This window comes from Diprion similis, chromosome 1 (assembly GCF_021155765.1).
Source record: "Diprion similis isolate iyDipSimi1 chromosome 1, iyDipSimi1.1, whole genome shotgun sequence".
In the NCBI taxonomy this organism is placed as follows: domain Eukaryota; kingdom Metazoa; phylum Arthropoda; class Insecta; order Hymenoptera; family Diprionidae; genus Diprion; species Diprion similis.
In genome coordinates, this window is record NC_060105.1 from 8,527,153 (window position 1) to 8,542,788 (window position 15,636).

At 38.5% G+C, this 15,636-nt stretch overlaps 3 protein-coding genes across 3 annotated transcripts; all 3 read left to right on the plus strand.

Annotated features, from left to right (window-relative positions):
* The first annotated feature begins 1,546 nt into the window (after nucleotides 1-1,546).
* Nucleotides 1,547-6,087, plus strand: LOC124405673 (organic cation transporter protein-like). Its single transcript, XM_046880771.1, has 9 exons — nucleotides 1,547-1,582; nucleotides 2,994-3,561; nucleotides 3,817-4,075; nucleotides 4,197-4,362; nucleotides 4,458-4,688; nucleotides 4,805-5,019; nucleotides 5,102-5,283; nucleotides 5,369-5,505; nucleotides 5,683-6,087. Exons 2-9 carry the CDS (start codon nucleotides 3,178-3,180, stop codon nucleotides 5,762-5,764), a joined length of 1,656 nt encoding a protein of 551 aa, XP_046736727.1. The 5' UTR covers nucleotides 1,547-1,582; nucleotides 2,994-3,177; the 3' UTR covers nucleotides 5,765-6,087.
* A 2,024-nt stretch (nucleotides 6,088-8,111) lies between these two features.
* LOC124405680 (organic cation transporter protein-like) lies at nucleotides 8,112-10,716 on the plus strand. Its single transcript, XM_046880786.1, has 8 exons — nucleotides 8,112-8,495; nucleotides 8,751-9,009; nucleotides 9,130-9,295; nucleotides 9,391-9,621; nucleotides 9,738-9,952; nucleotides 10,035-10,216; nucleotides 10,302-10,438; nucleotides 10,616-10,716. The coding sequence occupies exons 1-8, from the start codon at nucleotides 8,112-8,114 to the stop codon at nucleotides 10,695-10,697; spliced, it is 1,656 nt and encodes a 551-aa protein (XP_046736742.1). The 3' UTR covers nucleotides 10,698-10,716.
* Nucleotides 8,880-15,362, plus strand: LOC124405686 (organic cation transporter protein-like). The gene is made up of 6 exons (XM_046880799.1): nucleotides 8,880-8,941; nucleotides 14,063-14,228; nucleotides 14,324-14,554; nucleotides 14,666-14,880; nucleotides 14,963-15,144; nucleotides 15,228-15,362. The coding sequence occupies exons 2-6, from the start codon at nucleotides 14,071-14,073 to the stop codon at nucleotides 15,360-15,362; spliced, it is 921 nt and encodes a 306-aa protein (XP_046736755.1). The 5' UTR covers nucleotides 8,880-8,941; nucleotides 14,063-14,070.
* The last annotated feature ends 274 nt before the right edge of the window (nucleotides 15,363-15,636 follow it).

The window sequence follows — 15,636 nt, forward strand, 5'->3', positions numbered from 1 at the left end:
CATATTGGTGGCAACACGAATTACGAGTTAACTTTTGATGTTTCCGCCTCAATACTTTACATACTATAATCATAGATGCGTTGGGTTTGGGCTTTTATTCGCTCTTCAGTTGGATAGTAGACGTAACAGTACCGTACATCAATTATCTAGTAAGTTCAATAGTCCTTCAAACTTCTAATCGTCAGTTTGGCATGCAAACAGAATAGCTATGAATGAAGGTATGTTTAATACTCTCAAGGACTTTGTTTGATATTATCATGCAGGCTTCAATCTATAGTTGGCTTCAAGTTATACATAATTGAGTGAATTCCACTGGAATAAACAATTTAATGATATTGTCGTCGGGGTGTACCTTAAGGGGAGGGGGGTACAGCTTGTACGGTCTAAAATCATTCCTATTTTTGAAAATTTTCTTTCAAGAAAATGAAAACACTCAGAGCAATTTGAATTAGAAGTATTTATTATTCATAGTTTCAAGAACATTTCGGAATTTTTTCTTTGAACTCAATCAGGTTTTCAATCCAACGGCACGAATTTCTCCGTCAATTTTTATCCGATCGACTTGAAATTTCGACACAATCTTTAAAACGTGTTTATCAATTCACACTTGTAACTAGATTTTTGAATTTCTATCCCAAATTTTTTTCATACATTCGTTTTGGCAATTTTATGACCGAAACCTAAAATTTTTTCTTCATAATCGTATATATTTGAAGAAAAAAAAAAAAAAAAAAAAAACTTTTTTTACACTTGGGCTACGAGGTCGAACTCGAAAAAGTGTTTTTACCTAAAAAAAATTTTTCGATCTGTTTACAATTTAGACAGTGATATCAGGATATGCGCCACCGCAAAAGCCCTCGAGTTCGGAGTTGTTCGCTATTTACATATATGCGTCATGCCCCCATTTTGTTATTAATTGTAATGAAAAAATTCTGAAGTGTTTTTTAACCTATAGATAATAAGGTCCTTGAGCTCAAATTGATCTGAGTGTTTTAATTTTTTTCTTTTTTTTTTTTTTTAACTCTTAAAAATTAATATGATTTTAAGTCGTCCAAGCTGCTCCCCCCCCCCCTCCCCCCCTTAAAGCACAAGGAGAGAATTTCTATAAATAAATGAGGATTTTCCACAATAATTGGTGAATTTATAAATCAGCTGAGAGTATGGTGAAATCATATCTCGAATACAATGCAGATAAAATATTCTCAATAATGTGGACTGATGTTCTATTCTTGTACAAGTATTGTACACGGATTATGATAAATATCGTAGTGAAATAACAATAATACATTCGTAGACAAAAATATTGTGTTGTTTTAGGAATCACGATATAATCGGTGACTAAAGGACGTCAAGGGCAAATGAACCGAAGAACGGCGTTAGACCAAGTTTACTTTCGTAAATCTGGAATTTAGAGCACAATAAATGATATTTGCATTCAGTCAGATACGTATGCATTTACTTGGTTATCAACGATGATTTATTACCCTTCTAGTGTCGAGATTCGTATATTTTCACGCACCGACAAGGTGAAATGTTCATTCGGCACATTCGCTGCTACAGCTCATCAAGCTATCTGCAAGGGGTAAGATGATCGTTGTTTTGTCAAACTTTATTCATCGGTTACCTTTTACCACCGATAAAATATTGTGAACCATTTCTCTGTGACGGTGCGCAAGATTCAAGAAGCATAACATGGCCGGTTTAGTGATTAATATTAAGTGAATAACGTCATAAATTCCAGAAGTTGGAAAAATATCTTTTGATCCAAATAAACTCTTCGGAATTTACAAATATAATCGTCGAGAGTGAAATTCTTTGCTGTAAAATGAAATTCTTTTGTAGCTTAAATGAGTGAATGAAGACTGATAATCAAAACAATATTTTTAAATAAGTATGAAATATTGTGCTTTCAGTGTCTTTGAATACTATTTTGTTACGGAATCTTCATAATACTTATTGCACGCCATTATAGCAATACGAAATATTTTTACCTACCAGAGGCACCATTCTTTCGGTTTATACCGTCAAACTAATTAGTTCATTATTTTAATTATATAAGAATCACGAAATAGTTTCGACAAACGACGCCAACTATGTACCCTTTGAAGTAATAGTCGCAAGTCAGCCTACGAATCTTCAGGCAAACAAAAAAAAAATTACCGCGAACATGAAAGATAAAGTTCTTCAGCTTCGAAGCAATTTGCTAATTACACACGTGAATTCACATCACGAAGGAAAAACTCGGGCTTGATTCGTTTCCAATACTAATTTACCAAGAGTGAAAACTTTGATAACATTGATTATCAAAATTGGTTTGTAATGTGTCAACAGCTTCAAGTCAAGTGGCCCGTTATCGAACAGAAATTTATACAGATAAGGAAGATGATATTTTCATTGAATTGTTTTAGAATGTTCGTCAAGTTGTCGCGACAATCTGTTTTCTGTGATCTCTGTGACGTCGATCTATCAAAGAAACACATCTGTATCAGGTTTTGTCGTTCGGAACGTTAAAAATTAGAAAAATTTAATCAAACGGACCAGATTTTGTTTACCATTTACAGGAGAGTAAGAAAATTCAATCAGCGTTTCAAATAGAGAACAACGGAAGAAGCCCGGGTATACATGTGCACAAGTGAAATTGGCAATTAAATTCTGGGACATACTTTGCAGCGTTTGAATAATGGCAGTGAGATGAACACTAAGCGTAGAACAGAGAGATGGATCATGTCGAAAAGTCCAAACTTCCGGTAGCTTTATTTAAAAACAGTGAATTAGTTTTTCATATACACAACAAGCTTTGAGCATACATTTTTCGATATCCCTGACAAGTGTCTCTAGTTGTTGATTCTGTCTTCAATGGGTGGAGTGCAAGTATTATAAAATATGTTGTTCCCGTTCTGGTGAACATAATTCGGATTTTAATTTATGTGTGTGGTAGTGCTGAGGGGTTATGAATGGATTGAAAATTGTCGAAACCATAATGAATGTTTCAGTACGTATGCTGGACGGATGTGCAGAAATTATAGCCACCTGTAGATGTAGTTCGAAATGAATATGCCACAAGAAGTCAATGTATTCGATACGTAACAATAACTTATTGGAAGTAAATTGAAACTCGGTCGAACAAAGACCTAAGAAACGGAAGAGTCAAAAGAAAGAAGAAATAACGAAATAAAAATGGGTTACGACGACGTAATCTCACACATAAGAGAAATCGGCCCGTATCAACGAAGAATATTCGTCGTCAACTTCTTACCAGCACTAACCAGCGCCTTTCACGTGATGGGAGGAGTTTTCCTGGGAGGCGTACCAGAGTTTAGATGTTTGACGCCCGAGGAAGACCAAAGAAATGCAACCTACGATCTGCGACCAGATACGGCAAACATTACGCATCCATGGGTTGACGCGACGCAAAGTTGGTCGCGGTGCGAAAGATACAACACAACTCAGATTGATCTCTATCAGCTACGGAGTGGCAATTCGTCGTCGAAACCTGCTGCTGTCAAGTGTGACTCTTTTGCTTACGATGACAGCCAATACGGGGTAACCGCCTCAACTCAAGTGAGTCTTTGGTTTTTGGAACTTTTGCATTCCTGTCGCTTTGAATGAACGAGAAACGATTATCGAATGGTTGGGCGTTCAGCTACCACGACGTAAAACAAAACGGACTCGATTACCAAATCAAGTTCTCGCTAGTCGTTTACTCTTAGTGATGGATAGTTACTCTTATGTGTATCCGAACACATTGAAGACTTGTTGTAACATCTTTCAGTACGAGATTATTGGATAAAAAAATAAAAATTTTCGCATTTTCAGTGGGATCTAGTATGCGATGATGCATGGTTGAAAACTGCCAGCGAGTCACTGTTCATGCTAGGAGTGATGTTGGGAGTTTTGACTTTCGGTGCATTGTCTGACAGATACGGACGCAAGCGAATGCTCATATGGGGTTCAATATTGCAATTGATTTCCGGACTGCTAGTCGCTGCTTCGCCTAATTTCACGATGTACGTCATTTTCAGAGTGCTCGTCGCGACGACAAGTACTGGACTTTACGTTGTGGCTTACGTTGCTGGTGAGAGTCTAGATCAATTTGCATATCCTAGACATGTGGAGTTATGGCATATTTCCTGCCGAGATAAGGGCGACTTTGACTTTGATGTGACTGATATTCTTGTCCAATTTTCTGATCACAGCAATCGAGATGGTTTACCGAAAGAAGAAAATTCCAGCCGGGACAATTAGTCTCTTTTTCATAGGAGGTTGCCTTCTGACTGTCGTTTTTGCATATTTCATTAGAAATTGGAGAATTCTACAGCTGGCCTATACCGCGCCAACCCTTTTATTCCTAGCATTATCGTGGTGAGAGAACAACAATAACCGTTTCCATACTTCAATTTTACTGATAGGTTAGAGAGTATGAAATATAATACTGAATTTTTACATCACGTGGAAAGGTCTATCCCGGAATCTGCACGATGGCTGCTGAGCAAGGGTCGCGTGGAAGAGGCAAAAAATATACTTCACAAGGCATCGATGGAAAATGGGGTCGTATTGCCGCGAGATGCATTGGACGAATTACTGACAATCGAAAGTGGAAATAAAGCGAACAGTGGAAAATCGTCATTGCTTGATATTCTCAGATACCCAAACATCAGGAAAAGGAGTCTGATACTCGCCACCATATGGTAAAGTACTGATTTAATCCGAATATGTTATCGTAGGTGATGTTGGCGTCGTACTTCGTGACAATCAGGCAGCTGAAGTTTCCAATAATGAACATTTCACAAATCCATATCGTCAGGTTGCTCAACAATTGCACGTATTACGGTCTGTCATGGAACACCGCGAATCTTGGAGGCAGTGTTCACGTAAACTCTGCAATTGTTGCCCTCGTGGAGCTGCCTGCAGTCGCATTCTTAATGTTTACAGTTGACAAGTGTCGGAGGAAGGTTGTTGTGGGTGGCTGTATGACGCTTTCGTCGATATCATTACTTTCAACAACTCTCATTCCTACCGGTGAGTGAAGTTCAAACGGGCGTCTGTGGCAATAACATAGAAACGTGGTCGATTCTAGATTTCACGTAATTTCACATTTCAGACATGACGTGGCTAGTAACAGGTTTGGCCATGGCGGGGAAATTGACAATCACAGTATCGTATTCAACCCTCTACGTCTTTACATCGGAACAGTATCCTACGGAGTTGAGGAATGTTGGCGTTGGAACTTGTTCAGCTATTGCTCGGCTCGGTGGAGTGGTAGCACCTATGATTATCAAGTTGGTGAGTCCAAGCTGAAGAAATTTCAAGTCACGAAAATTCCGAAGAAAATGCGTTCAATTAAGGCGTGATTCATTTTTATTTACAGTCTGACATTTCGGCGCTTTTGCCACTAGTCACTTTTGGATGTAGCCTAGTGCTTGCGGTTTTGCTGTTAGTTTTCCTTCCGGAAACGGCGAAGAAAAAGCTACCGGAAACAATAGAAGAGGTGGAAAGGTTTGGAAAGTAAGTTTTCATTCGGAATACTTTGAATTTTTGATTGCCTTGGTAAAACGCTCGCGAATCGCAGCTTACCGAATGAAAGTCCGACTATGTTCAACGAACGTCTCTTTCGTTATAAATACTTCAGACATGGTCTTGGATAGCATTGATTAACGTGATGAAAAACGTTTTTTGTTTCAGGCGTAAGAGTAAAAGTGAACGCGCCAACCACTTCTTGAATGGTGTTAATAACACTCAGATGTTGCAGAAACTGAAAAATTAATCGTTTCAAATAGTTGAAGCAAAGCCACGAAGGTGTTAAAATATATAGTTAACACGAAGCTACTCTGATGATGTAACGTTCCAGGGGTGAAGTACATTTGTCATCTCATACAAAAATAGTTAGTTTTGAGACGACCTCAATGAAAGAAATTCAATTTTTCCAACTTCAAGATCACCTATTTCGAGTGCTAGAGGTGGAGGTGTCTGAACCTCAACTTGCGCTCCAACCCCTATGGATATCTGGAGTGCGTTGCAGATTACTACGTTCAATATATCAAGGGTCCAATATTTTCTATGCAAGCACTCTGTGTATCGGATTTTAATTCTGTAAAACTGCCATATGTAAAATTGTTGTGAATAAAGTTTGGACTCCAGTTGGGTCGACATGCGGCGAAAAGCGGCGACAAGTGGAACGACACGGTTGAAAAGTAAAGCATCGTCTTCTGTACCGTTCACACCTCCTCTCTGTACAAGAAATTCTCATACAATCCGCTGATTTTATTACACAACCCTGCTATCCTTTTCACGAAACATAATAAAATAAGCAAATGTGGGATGTTCTCCGGATGTTGAAATTAGTAACGTAATCGTCACGTATCATGCTGAGTGAATTATACCGTTATTTTGCAATTTCGGAACTATTTGAAACTGAGTAAACCATAATAAAACATAATATACTCATTTTTTACAATCTTAGTTCTGTGAAAATCATCGTGAAACTAAGAAAGGAGTAATTTTCTTCCTACGTTTTCTTACGATATGGTTACTAACTTCAACCTCGTGGATCCTCACGTTTCAGACAGGTCGAGGTTTGAGGAAACCTCGATGAACGGCATTTTCAAAAATACAGTGCACCCTCTTAATGGGGCCCCTCTGAATAAGGCCGTTTCCCCGCTTTCGTACTCGGTTGCTGTCCCCCACTCCTCAGCCCAAGTTGATCTTTGAAGCACAAATCTCTCAATATGGTCACGCAGCAAATGGAATGGCTCGGTCATTTCCACACGATCAAACTTGTTCCAATTCAAACACACGATATTTGACATAAAACGTTTACATAGAATTATGTAATTACATAGACAATTATGTAAGAAAAAAAAACGCGTGCAGTCTTAACAAAATACATTCGGGTGTCCTATAAGTGCCGAGCAGGGATGAAAGGGGAAGAGTTTTTCGGCGAATTAGCGTTCCTCCACCTTCGACCTTCGTGCTCACCGACGACTTCAAGAAAAATTTGTCACGAACAGGATAGACAAAGTTCTTCAGTTTTGCAGCGATTTTTCAATTTCCGATTATAAATGAAAATTCACATCACGTAAGAAAAACTCGGGCTCGTTTCGTTTCCAATACTGATTTACAAAGATTGAAAACTTTGATAACATTCATAATAAAAGTTGCTTTGTAATGTGTCAGCAGCTTCAAATCAAGTAGCCTTTTATCGAACACAAATACTGATAAGGAAGATGATTTTTTTTGATTTTCATTGAATTTTTTTCAGAACGTTCCTCAAGTTGTCACGAAAATCTCTTTTTCTGATCTCTGTGACGTCGATCTATCAAAGAAACACATCTGTATCAGGTTTTGTCGTTCGAAATGTTAAAAGTTAGAAATGGTGAATCAAACGTTGACCAGATTTTGTTTACCAATCACAGGGGAGTAAAAAGTTAATCAGCCTTTCAAACAATGAACTACGGAAGAAACCCGGTGCATATATGTGTATAGGTAAAACTGACCATTGAATTCCGGGAATGTGCGTCGTTTGAATAATGGTAGTGAGATAAACACCAAGACACAGAGAAGTGAGATAAATCATGTGGAAAAGTCCAAAGATCACATAATTCAAACTTCCATTTTAAAACGTCAGACACGCCATTCCACAGTAGAACGTTGTAAACGAAGCATATACATTTCGCAAAGCTCCTATAGTACCATTTGAAAACAGTAAATTAATTTCCCATGTAGGTAACAAGCTTGAAGCATGCATTTTTCGATATCCCTGACAAGTGTCCTTCAATCTTTGATTTTGTCTTGTATGGGTGGTGTGCAAGTTTTATAAAGTACGTTGTTCCCGTTCTGAAAAAAATAAATTGTGTGACCGAATTGTAATTCTTTGATGTGATAATGCTGAGGGGTTATGGATGGATTGAAAATTGTCGAAACCATCATGAATGTTTCAGTACGTATACCGGAAAGATGTGCAGAAACAGTAGATGTAGTTGAAAATGAATAAGCTATAAAAAGTCAATGTATTCGATACGAAACACAAAGTGATTGTCAGTGAATTGAAATCGAGTCTAACAAAGACCCGAGAAACGGAAGAGTAGAAAGACAGAAGAAATAAAGAAATAAAAATGGGTTACGACGACGTAATCTCACATATAAAAGAAATCGGCCCGTATCAACGAAGAATATTCGTCGTCAACTTCTTACCAGCACTAACGAGCGCCATTCACGTGATGGGAGCAGTTTTCCTGGGAGGCGTACCAGAGTTTAGATGTTTGACACCCGAGGAAGACCAAGGAAATGCAACCTACGATCTGGAACCAGATACGGCAAACATTACGCATCCATGGGTTGACGCGACGCAAAGTTGGTCGCGGTGCGAAAGATACAACACAACTCAGATTGATCTCTATCAGCTACGGAGTGGCAATTCGTCGTCGAAACCTGCTGCTGTCAAGTGTGACTCTTTTGCTTACGATGACAGCCAATACGGGGTAACCGCCTCAACTCAAGTGAGTCTTTGGTTTTTGGAACTTTTGCATTCCTGTCGCTCTGAATGAACGAAAAACGATTATCGAGTGGTTGAGCTTTCAGCTATCACGACGTAGAATAAAACGGACTCGATTACCAAATCAAGTTCTCGCTAGTCGTTTACTCTTAGTGATGGATAGTTACTCTTATGTGTATCCGAACACATTGAAGACTTGTTGTAACATCTTTCAGTACGAGATTATTGGATAAAAAAATAAAAATTTTCGCATTTTCAGTGGGATCTAGTATGCGATGATGCATGGTTGAAAACTGCCAGCGAGTCACTGTTCATGCTAGGAGTGATGTTGGGAGTTTTGACTTTCGGTGCATTGTCTGACAGATACGGACGCAAGCGAATGCTCATATGGGGTTCAATATTGCAATTGATTTCCGGACTGCTAGTCGCTGCTTCGCCTAATTTCACGATGTACGTCATTTTCAGAGTGCTCGTCGCGACGACAAGTACTGGACTTTACGTTGTGGCTTACGTTGCTGGTGAGAGTCTAGATCCATTTGCATATCCTAGACATGTGGAGTCTGGCATATTTCCTGCCGAGATAAGGGCGACTTTGACTTTGATGTGACTGATATTCTTGTCCAATTTTCTGATCACAGCAATCGAGATGGTTTACCGAAAGAAGAAAATTCCAGCCGGGACAATTAGTCTCTTTTTCATAGGAGGTTGCCTTCTGACTGTCGGTTTTGCATATTTCATTAGAAATTGGAGAATTCTACAGCTGGCCTATACCGCGCCAACCCTTTTATTCCTAGCATTATCGTGGTGAGAGAACAACAATAACCGTTTCCATACTTCAATTTTACTGATAGGTTAGAGAGTATGAAATATAATACTGAATTTTTACATCACATGATAAGGTCTATCCCGGAATCTGCACGATGGCTGCTGAGCAAGGGTCGCGTGGAAGAGGCAAAAAATATACTTCACAAGGCATCGATGGAAAATGGGGTCGTATTGCCGCGAGATGCATTGAACGAATTGCTGACAATTGAAAGTGGAAATAAAGCGAACAGTAAAAAATCTTCATTGCTTGATATTCTCAGATACCCAAACATCAGGAAAAGGAGTCTGATACTCGCCACCATATGGTAAAGTACTGATTTAATCCGAATATGTTATCGTAGGTGATGTTGGCGTCGTACTTCGTGACAATCAGGCAGCTGAAGTTTCCAATAATGAACATTTCACACATCCATGTCCTCAGGTTGCTCAACAATTGCACGTATTTTGGTCTGTCATGGAACACCGCGAACCTTGGAGGCAGTGTTTACGTGAATTCTGCAATTGCTGCCCTCGTGGAGCTACCCGCAGCCGCATTCTTAATTTTTACAGTTGACAAGTGTCGGAGGAAGGTTATTTTGGGTGGTTGTATGACGCTTACGTTGATATCATTACTTTCAACAACTCTCGTTCCTACCGGTGAGTGAAATTCAAACAGGCGTCTGTGGCAATAACATAGAAACGTGGTCGATTCTCGATTTCACGTAATTTCACATTTCAGACATGACGTGGCTAGTAACAGGTTTGGCCATGGCGGGGAAATTGACAATCACAGTATCGTATTCAACCCTCTACGTCTTTACGTCGGAACAGTATCCTACGGAGTTGAGGAATGTTGGCGTTGGAACTTGTTCAGCTATCGCTCGGCTCGGTGGAGTGGTAGCACCTATGATTATCAAGTTGGTGAGTCCAAGCTGAAGAAATTTCAAGTCACGAAAATTCTGAAGAAAATGCGTTCAATCAACAAGTGATTCATGTTCATTTACAGTCCGAAATTTCGGCGCTTTTGCCACTTGTTATTTGGGGATGTAGCTTAGTGCTCGCCGTTTTGCTGTTGGTACTCCTTCCGGAGACGTCGAAAAAAAAGCTACCGGAAACAATAGAAGAGGTGGAAGGATTTGGAAAGTAAGTTTTCATTTGAAATACTTTGAATTTTTCATTACCTTGGTAAAACGTTTGCAAATCGCAGCTTACGGAATGGAAGTCCGACTATGTTCAACGAACGTCTCTTTCGTTATAAATACTTCAGACATGGTCTTGGATAGCATTGATTAACGTGACGAAAAACGATTTTTGTTTTAGGCGTGAGAGTAAACGTGAACGTGCCAACCACTTCTTGAATGGTGTTAATAACACCCAGGTGTTGCAGAAACTGACAAATTAATCGTTTCAAATAGTTGAAGCAAAGCTATGAAGGTGTTAAAATATATAGTTAACACGAAGTTACTCCGACGATGTAACGATCAAGGGGTGAAGTACATTTTGTCATCTCAGACAAATATAGTTAGTTTTGAGACGAACTCAATGAAAGAACTTCAATTTTGCCAACCTCAAGATCACTTATTTTGAGTGCAAAAGTAGGAGGTGTCTTAACCTAAACCCATATGGATATCTGGAGTGCGTTGCAGATTGTTAAGTTCAATATATCAAGGGTCCAATATTTTTCATGCAAGCACTCCGTGCATTAGATTTCAGTTCTATAAAACTGCCATATGTAAAATTGTTTTGTGAATTGAAGATTGAGAGAAAAACAACTTTTATCTGTATCACTATACAAGCTTTTAATAATGAAACATGAACGTCTTCTATCAATCTTTTGTTTTTATGAACATAAATTTCATACATAACATATGTTTATTGATTATATAATCAATTCGCAGCCAGCTGACTGACAATTCGGAAATAAATCGGACTTCATACTATTATACTTTCCAGGTATCTAAGTTATAATAATCGCCGTGATATTACTTGTGTAAGTATTACATATCGCAAGTACAATTATCATATAAAAATATTTTACAACCAAGTATCATTTACAATATTTTAACAAGTAACATTAAAATTACAAAACTAAATATCCTAAACCGTTGCTGTAATGGCAGCAAAAACAGTAAACAAAAGTACAGCAATATGTCGATGTCAGAGGTATTGATTCGCGCTGACCAATTAACGTGCGGTTGTAAAAATATTAACAGCGCTTTTGCAACTACCTTGTCATTCGTTAGTTTCATAATTTCAATGTTATTTGTTAAAATATTGTAAATGATACTTAGCTCTAAAATATTTTTACATAACACTTGTACTTGTGATACGTAATACTGACACAAGTGTTACTGCTCTTTTGCAAGGCCCTTTTATAGCAATGTCGTCAACTCTTACGTCTTCTCAATGATTTTTTATATGAAATGTTATCACTGAATGAGGTAAGAAATTTTTAATTGAGTCTATTATTGATAATTGATGAACGAACAATTTGCACTTATTACAGAAACACGTCAGGATTCCTTTCTGTATATTATTTTCCGCTACGACGAATAAATGGTTCGTCACACATTGAAGGACTATACGATGATGTGACAGGATCCAACAGGATTCGTGAGACATCTCATGTAAAATTATCGTAAGAATTTGCTACTGGGAGCCGGAAGTTATTTTTTTCAAATGAGAAGGCTTCGAATTCAAGATCGTTTTCACTTTCAACTGTTTAATTTGTAATCATTCATGACTTTTGATGATTGGGGAGTAAGATCTGGAGCAGAATTATGTATCCCCAGCACTTTTCTTGAGTGGCAATCAAGGAGGAGGATTAGTCATTTGATCGTTAAATTACAGGCAAGTGTCGAAATCATACGAGTTACTCCAACGAACGTCTGATTATTCTTTTACGTGCCTGAAGACAAACTCGTTCGTGCTGCACGACGTCTGGTATTAAACTTTGTCAAAAAATATCAACTGATTTTATAGCTTTATATATGGAAGTGGTATAGAAATCTTCATCCCCAAAAAGGGCTCAATCAATCGAGTAAACGAAATGAGTGAAACGGACGCAACGCTAATTAAAATGATATAAAAAGAAACATATACAAAGAATAATGTTAATCGTACAAAAGATATATTACGATAAAATCAATTCACCCCTTTCGGGCTCCATGAGGTATATACCTAAAACCAATTATTGAGGTGTGTGAATTTAATCAGTCTACATATATTCCTCAACACTGAGGAGTTAAATTCCAGAATATTCGAGTCCGCGTACCTTCAAAAATGGGACTGGGAGGGAGACAGCCTACGAGACATCTCCGACGGGCACTCATCGGTAAGTCAATAACTCGTATTGGCGACGTGTTCAAAACAATGAACACCTGAGTCAATTGCCATTGCGATCTGTATGTGTGTGCCAGTGTATGGACTGGAACGACTATTTGGACATAATTGTGATCTTTACCGTGGATGTACCGACAGCTTAAAAGGTACTCAAGCACCTCATCACGCATACGTCATCCGGTAGTAAGTCTAAATTGTTCCTCTCACGATCCTTCTCAGTAAATCGCTTCAGACTATCACTAAGATCTCGTTGCGGTTAGTAGCCGTGCACCACTCAAGAACACACGATTAGGCTAGGTAAGTAAAATCGTACCCGAGCTGGCACCCAATGAATTCGATGGCAAAAAGAGGTGAAGTTTTGTGTCGTCGAGCCGAGTTTTCCGGCTTGTATAAATCGGTACATTGAATATATATTAGGGTGGTCGTTGAATGAAAGATCATGTTGGAAGGTCCAAGATCGGCTCCAAATGTGGAAACAATTGGGCTCTAATTTTTTCAGATTTCTATTTTTAGCCCTTAGTTTTTCTGTAGATCATATATTCCACATGAGTCATGAGTGTTTCAATTTATTGTATTATTTTTTAATCATTTTTCAAGCTATATAATATCGTATGATGTACTTTTTTAAATCTTCGCTGAATTTTAAATCATTGTTATTTTCGATTCTAAGAGAAGAAGATGTGTGGGAAATTCCATTCAAGTACTCAACAATTGAATACAACAAAAAAAGGCCAGCAAGGAAACTGAGAGCGCGAAATAAAAATCTGAAAAAAATTCTGTGAATTATACTGAATATTAGTGACAAGAACCATCTGATTTTCCGGTACTTGTTGAGTTTTTTAAGTACAGGTAATCAATCAAACGAAAATAGATGAAAAATGCATGTACTCTAATCTACCATTATTTCAACAAATGAATTTATCCTAGTGAAACGAAACATTGTGAAGAGAAGGTTTGACGAAGGGCAGAGGGACAAGAATAAAGAAAAGTGATCAGAATGGGTTACGACGACGTTATTTCCCACATGGGAGAAATTGGCCCGTACCAACGAAGAGTATTCGTTGTTACCTTCATACCGACATTAACCAGCTCCTTGCACGTGTTGGGAACAATTTTCCTGTCAGGCGAACCAAAGTTCAGATGTCGGACACCCAAGGATGACCAAGGAAATGCATCATACGTTTCGCAACAAAATACGGCAAACATCACGTATTCTAGGGGTAACGCGATACAAAGTTGGTCACAGTGTAAATCATATTCCAAGCTAATGACATGAGTGCCAATTTATCGTCGAAACAGCAAAGTGTGAAGTGTAGTTCTTTTGCCTACGATGACAGCGATGTAGAGATATCACATTTCCTGCCGAGAGAAAGTCGGTCTTGACTTTGATGTGATTAAAATTCTTGTCAAATTTTTCGTTCACAGCAATCGAGATGGTTTATCGGAAGAAGAAAATTCCAACTGGGATTAGCTGTTTCTTCTTCGTAGGAGGTTGCCTTCTGACTGTCGTTTTTGCATATTTCATAAGAAATTGGAGAATTTTACAGCTGGCATATACCGCACCAACCCTTTTATTCCTAGCATTATCGTGGTGAGAGAACAACAATAACCGTTTCCATACTTCAATTTTACTGATAGGTTAGAGAGTATGAAATATAATACTGAATTTTTACATCACATGATAAGGTCTATCCCGGAATCTGCACGATGGCTGCTGAGCAAGGGTCGCGTGGAAGAGGCAAAAAATATACTTCACAAGGCATCGATGGAAAATGGGGTCGTATTGCCGCGAGATGCACTGGACGAATTACTGACAATGGAAAGTGGAAATAAAGCGAACAGTGGAAAATCGTCATTGCTTGATATTCTCAGATACCCAAACATCAGGAAAAGGAGTCTGATACTCGCCACCATATGGTAAAGTACTGATTTAATCCGAATATGTTATCGTAGGTGATGTTGGCGTCGTATTTCGAGTCAATCGGGCAGCTGGTGTTTTGAATAATGAACGGACATGAATATCATCAGGTTTCTCAACAAATTCGCGTATTACGGTCTACTATGGAACACCGTGAACCTTGCAGGCAGTATTTACGTGAATTCTGGAATTGCAGCCATTGTGGACATACCTGGAATCGTATTCTCAATGTTAACAGTTGACAAGTGTCGGAGAAAAGTTATTTTGGGCGGCACCATGATACTCTCGTCGATATCATTACTTTCAACAACTCTCGTTCCTACCGGTCAGTGAAGTTCAAACGAATGTCCATGACAATAACGTAGAAACGTAATCGATTCTCGATTTCACATAATCTTACGTTTCAGACATGACATGGCTGGTGACAGGTTTGGCTATGGTGGGAAAATCAACAATCTTAGTTACATATTCAATCCTCTACATTTTCACGTCAGAACAGTATCCTACAACAGTAAGGAATATTGCCGTCGGAACAGCTTCAGCTATTGCTAGGCTCGGTGGAGTGGTAGCACCTATGATTATCAAGTTGGTGAGTTGAAGTTGAAGAAATTTCAAACCATGAAAATTCCAAAGCAAATGCGTTCAATCAACGCGTGATTCATTTTTTTACAGTCTAAAATTTCACCGCTTTTGCCACTTTTTATTTCGGGATGCAGCATGATGTTTGCCGTTTTGTTGTTACTACTTCTCCCAGAAACGTTGAAGAAAAAGCTACCGGAGACAATAGATGAGGTGGAAGAGTTTTAAAAGTAAATTTTCTTTCGAAATATTTGTTTGGATCTCTCCTAAGATACTGTCCAAGTATGTAACCATTTTGAATTTAAAAAAAACCACAATTTCGAACAGAAAATTCCTGATCAGACGGAATCGGAGTTGATGGAAAGGGTGTAGAGGAAGCTAATGGCAGGTTATGAAATAAATTAAACTTCGGAATGAATTTGTGCGTAGACTGTTAACGAAACTCTTCGTTTAATATGACAGGAACCGGAAAAATTGGTGATGGAAATCGTCCTGGGGGAGG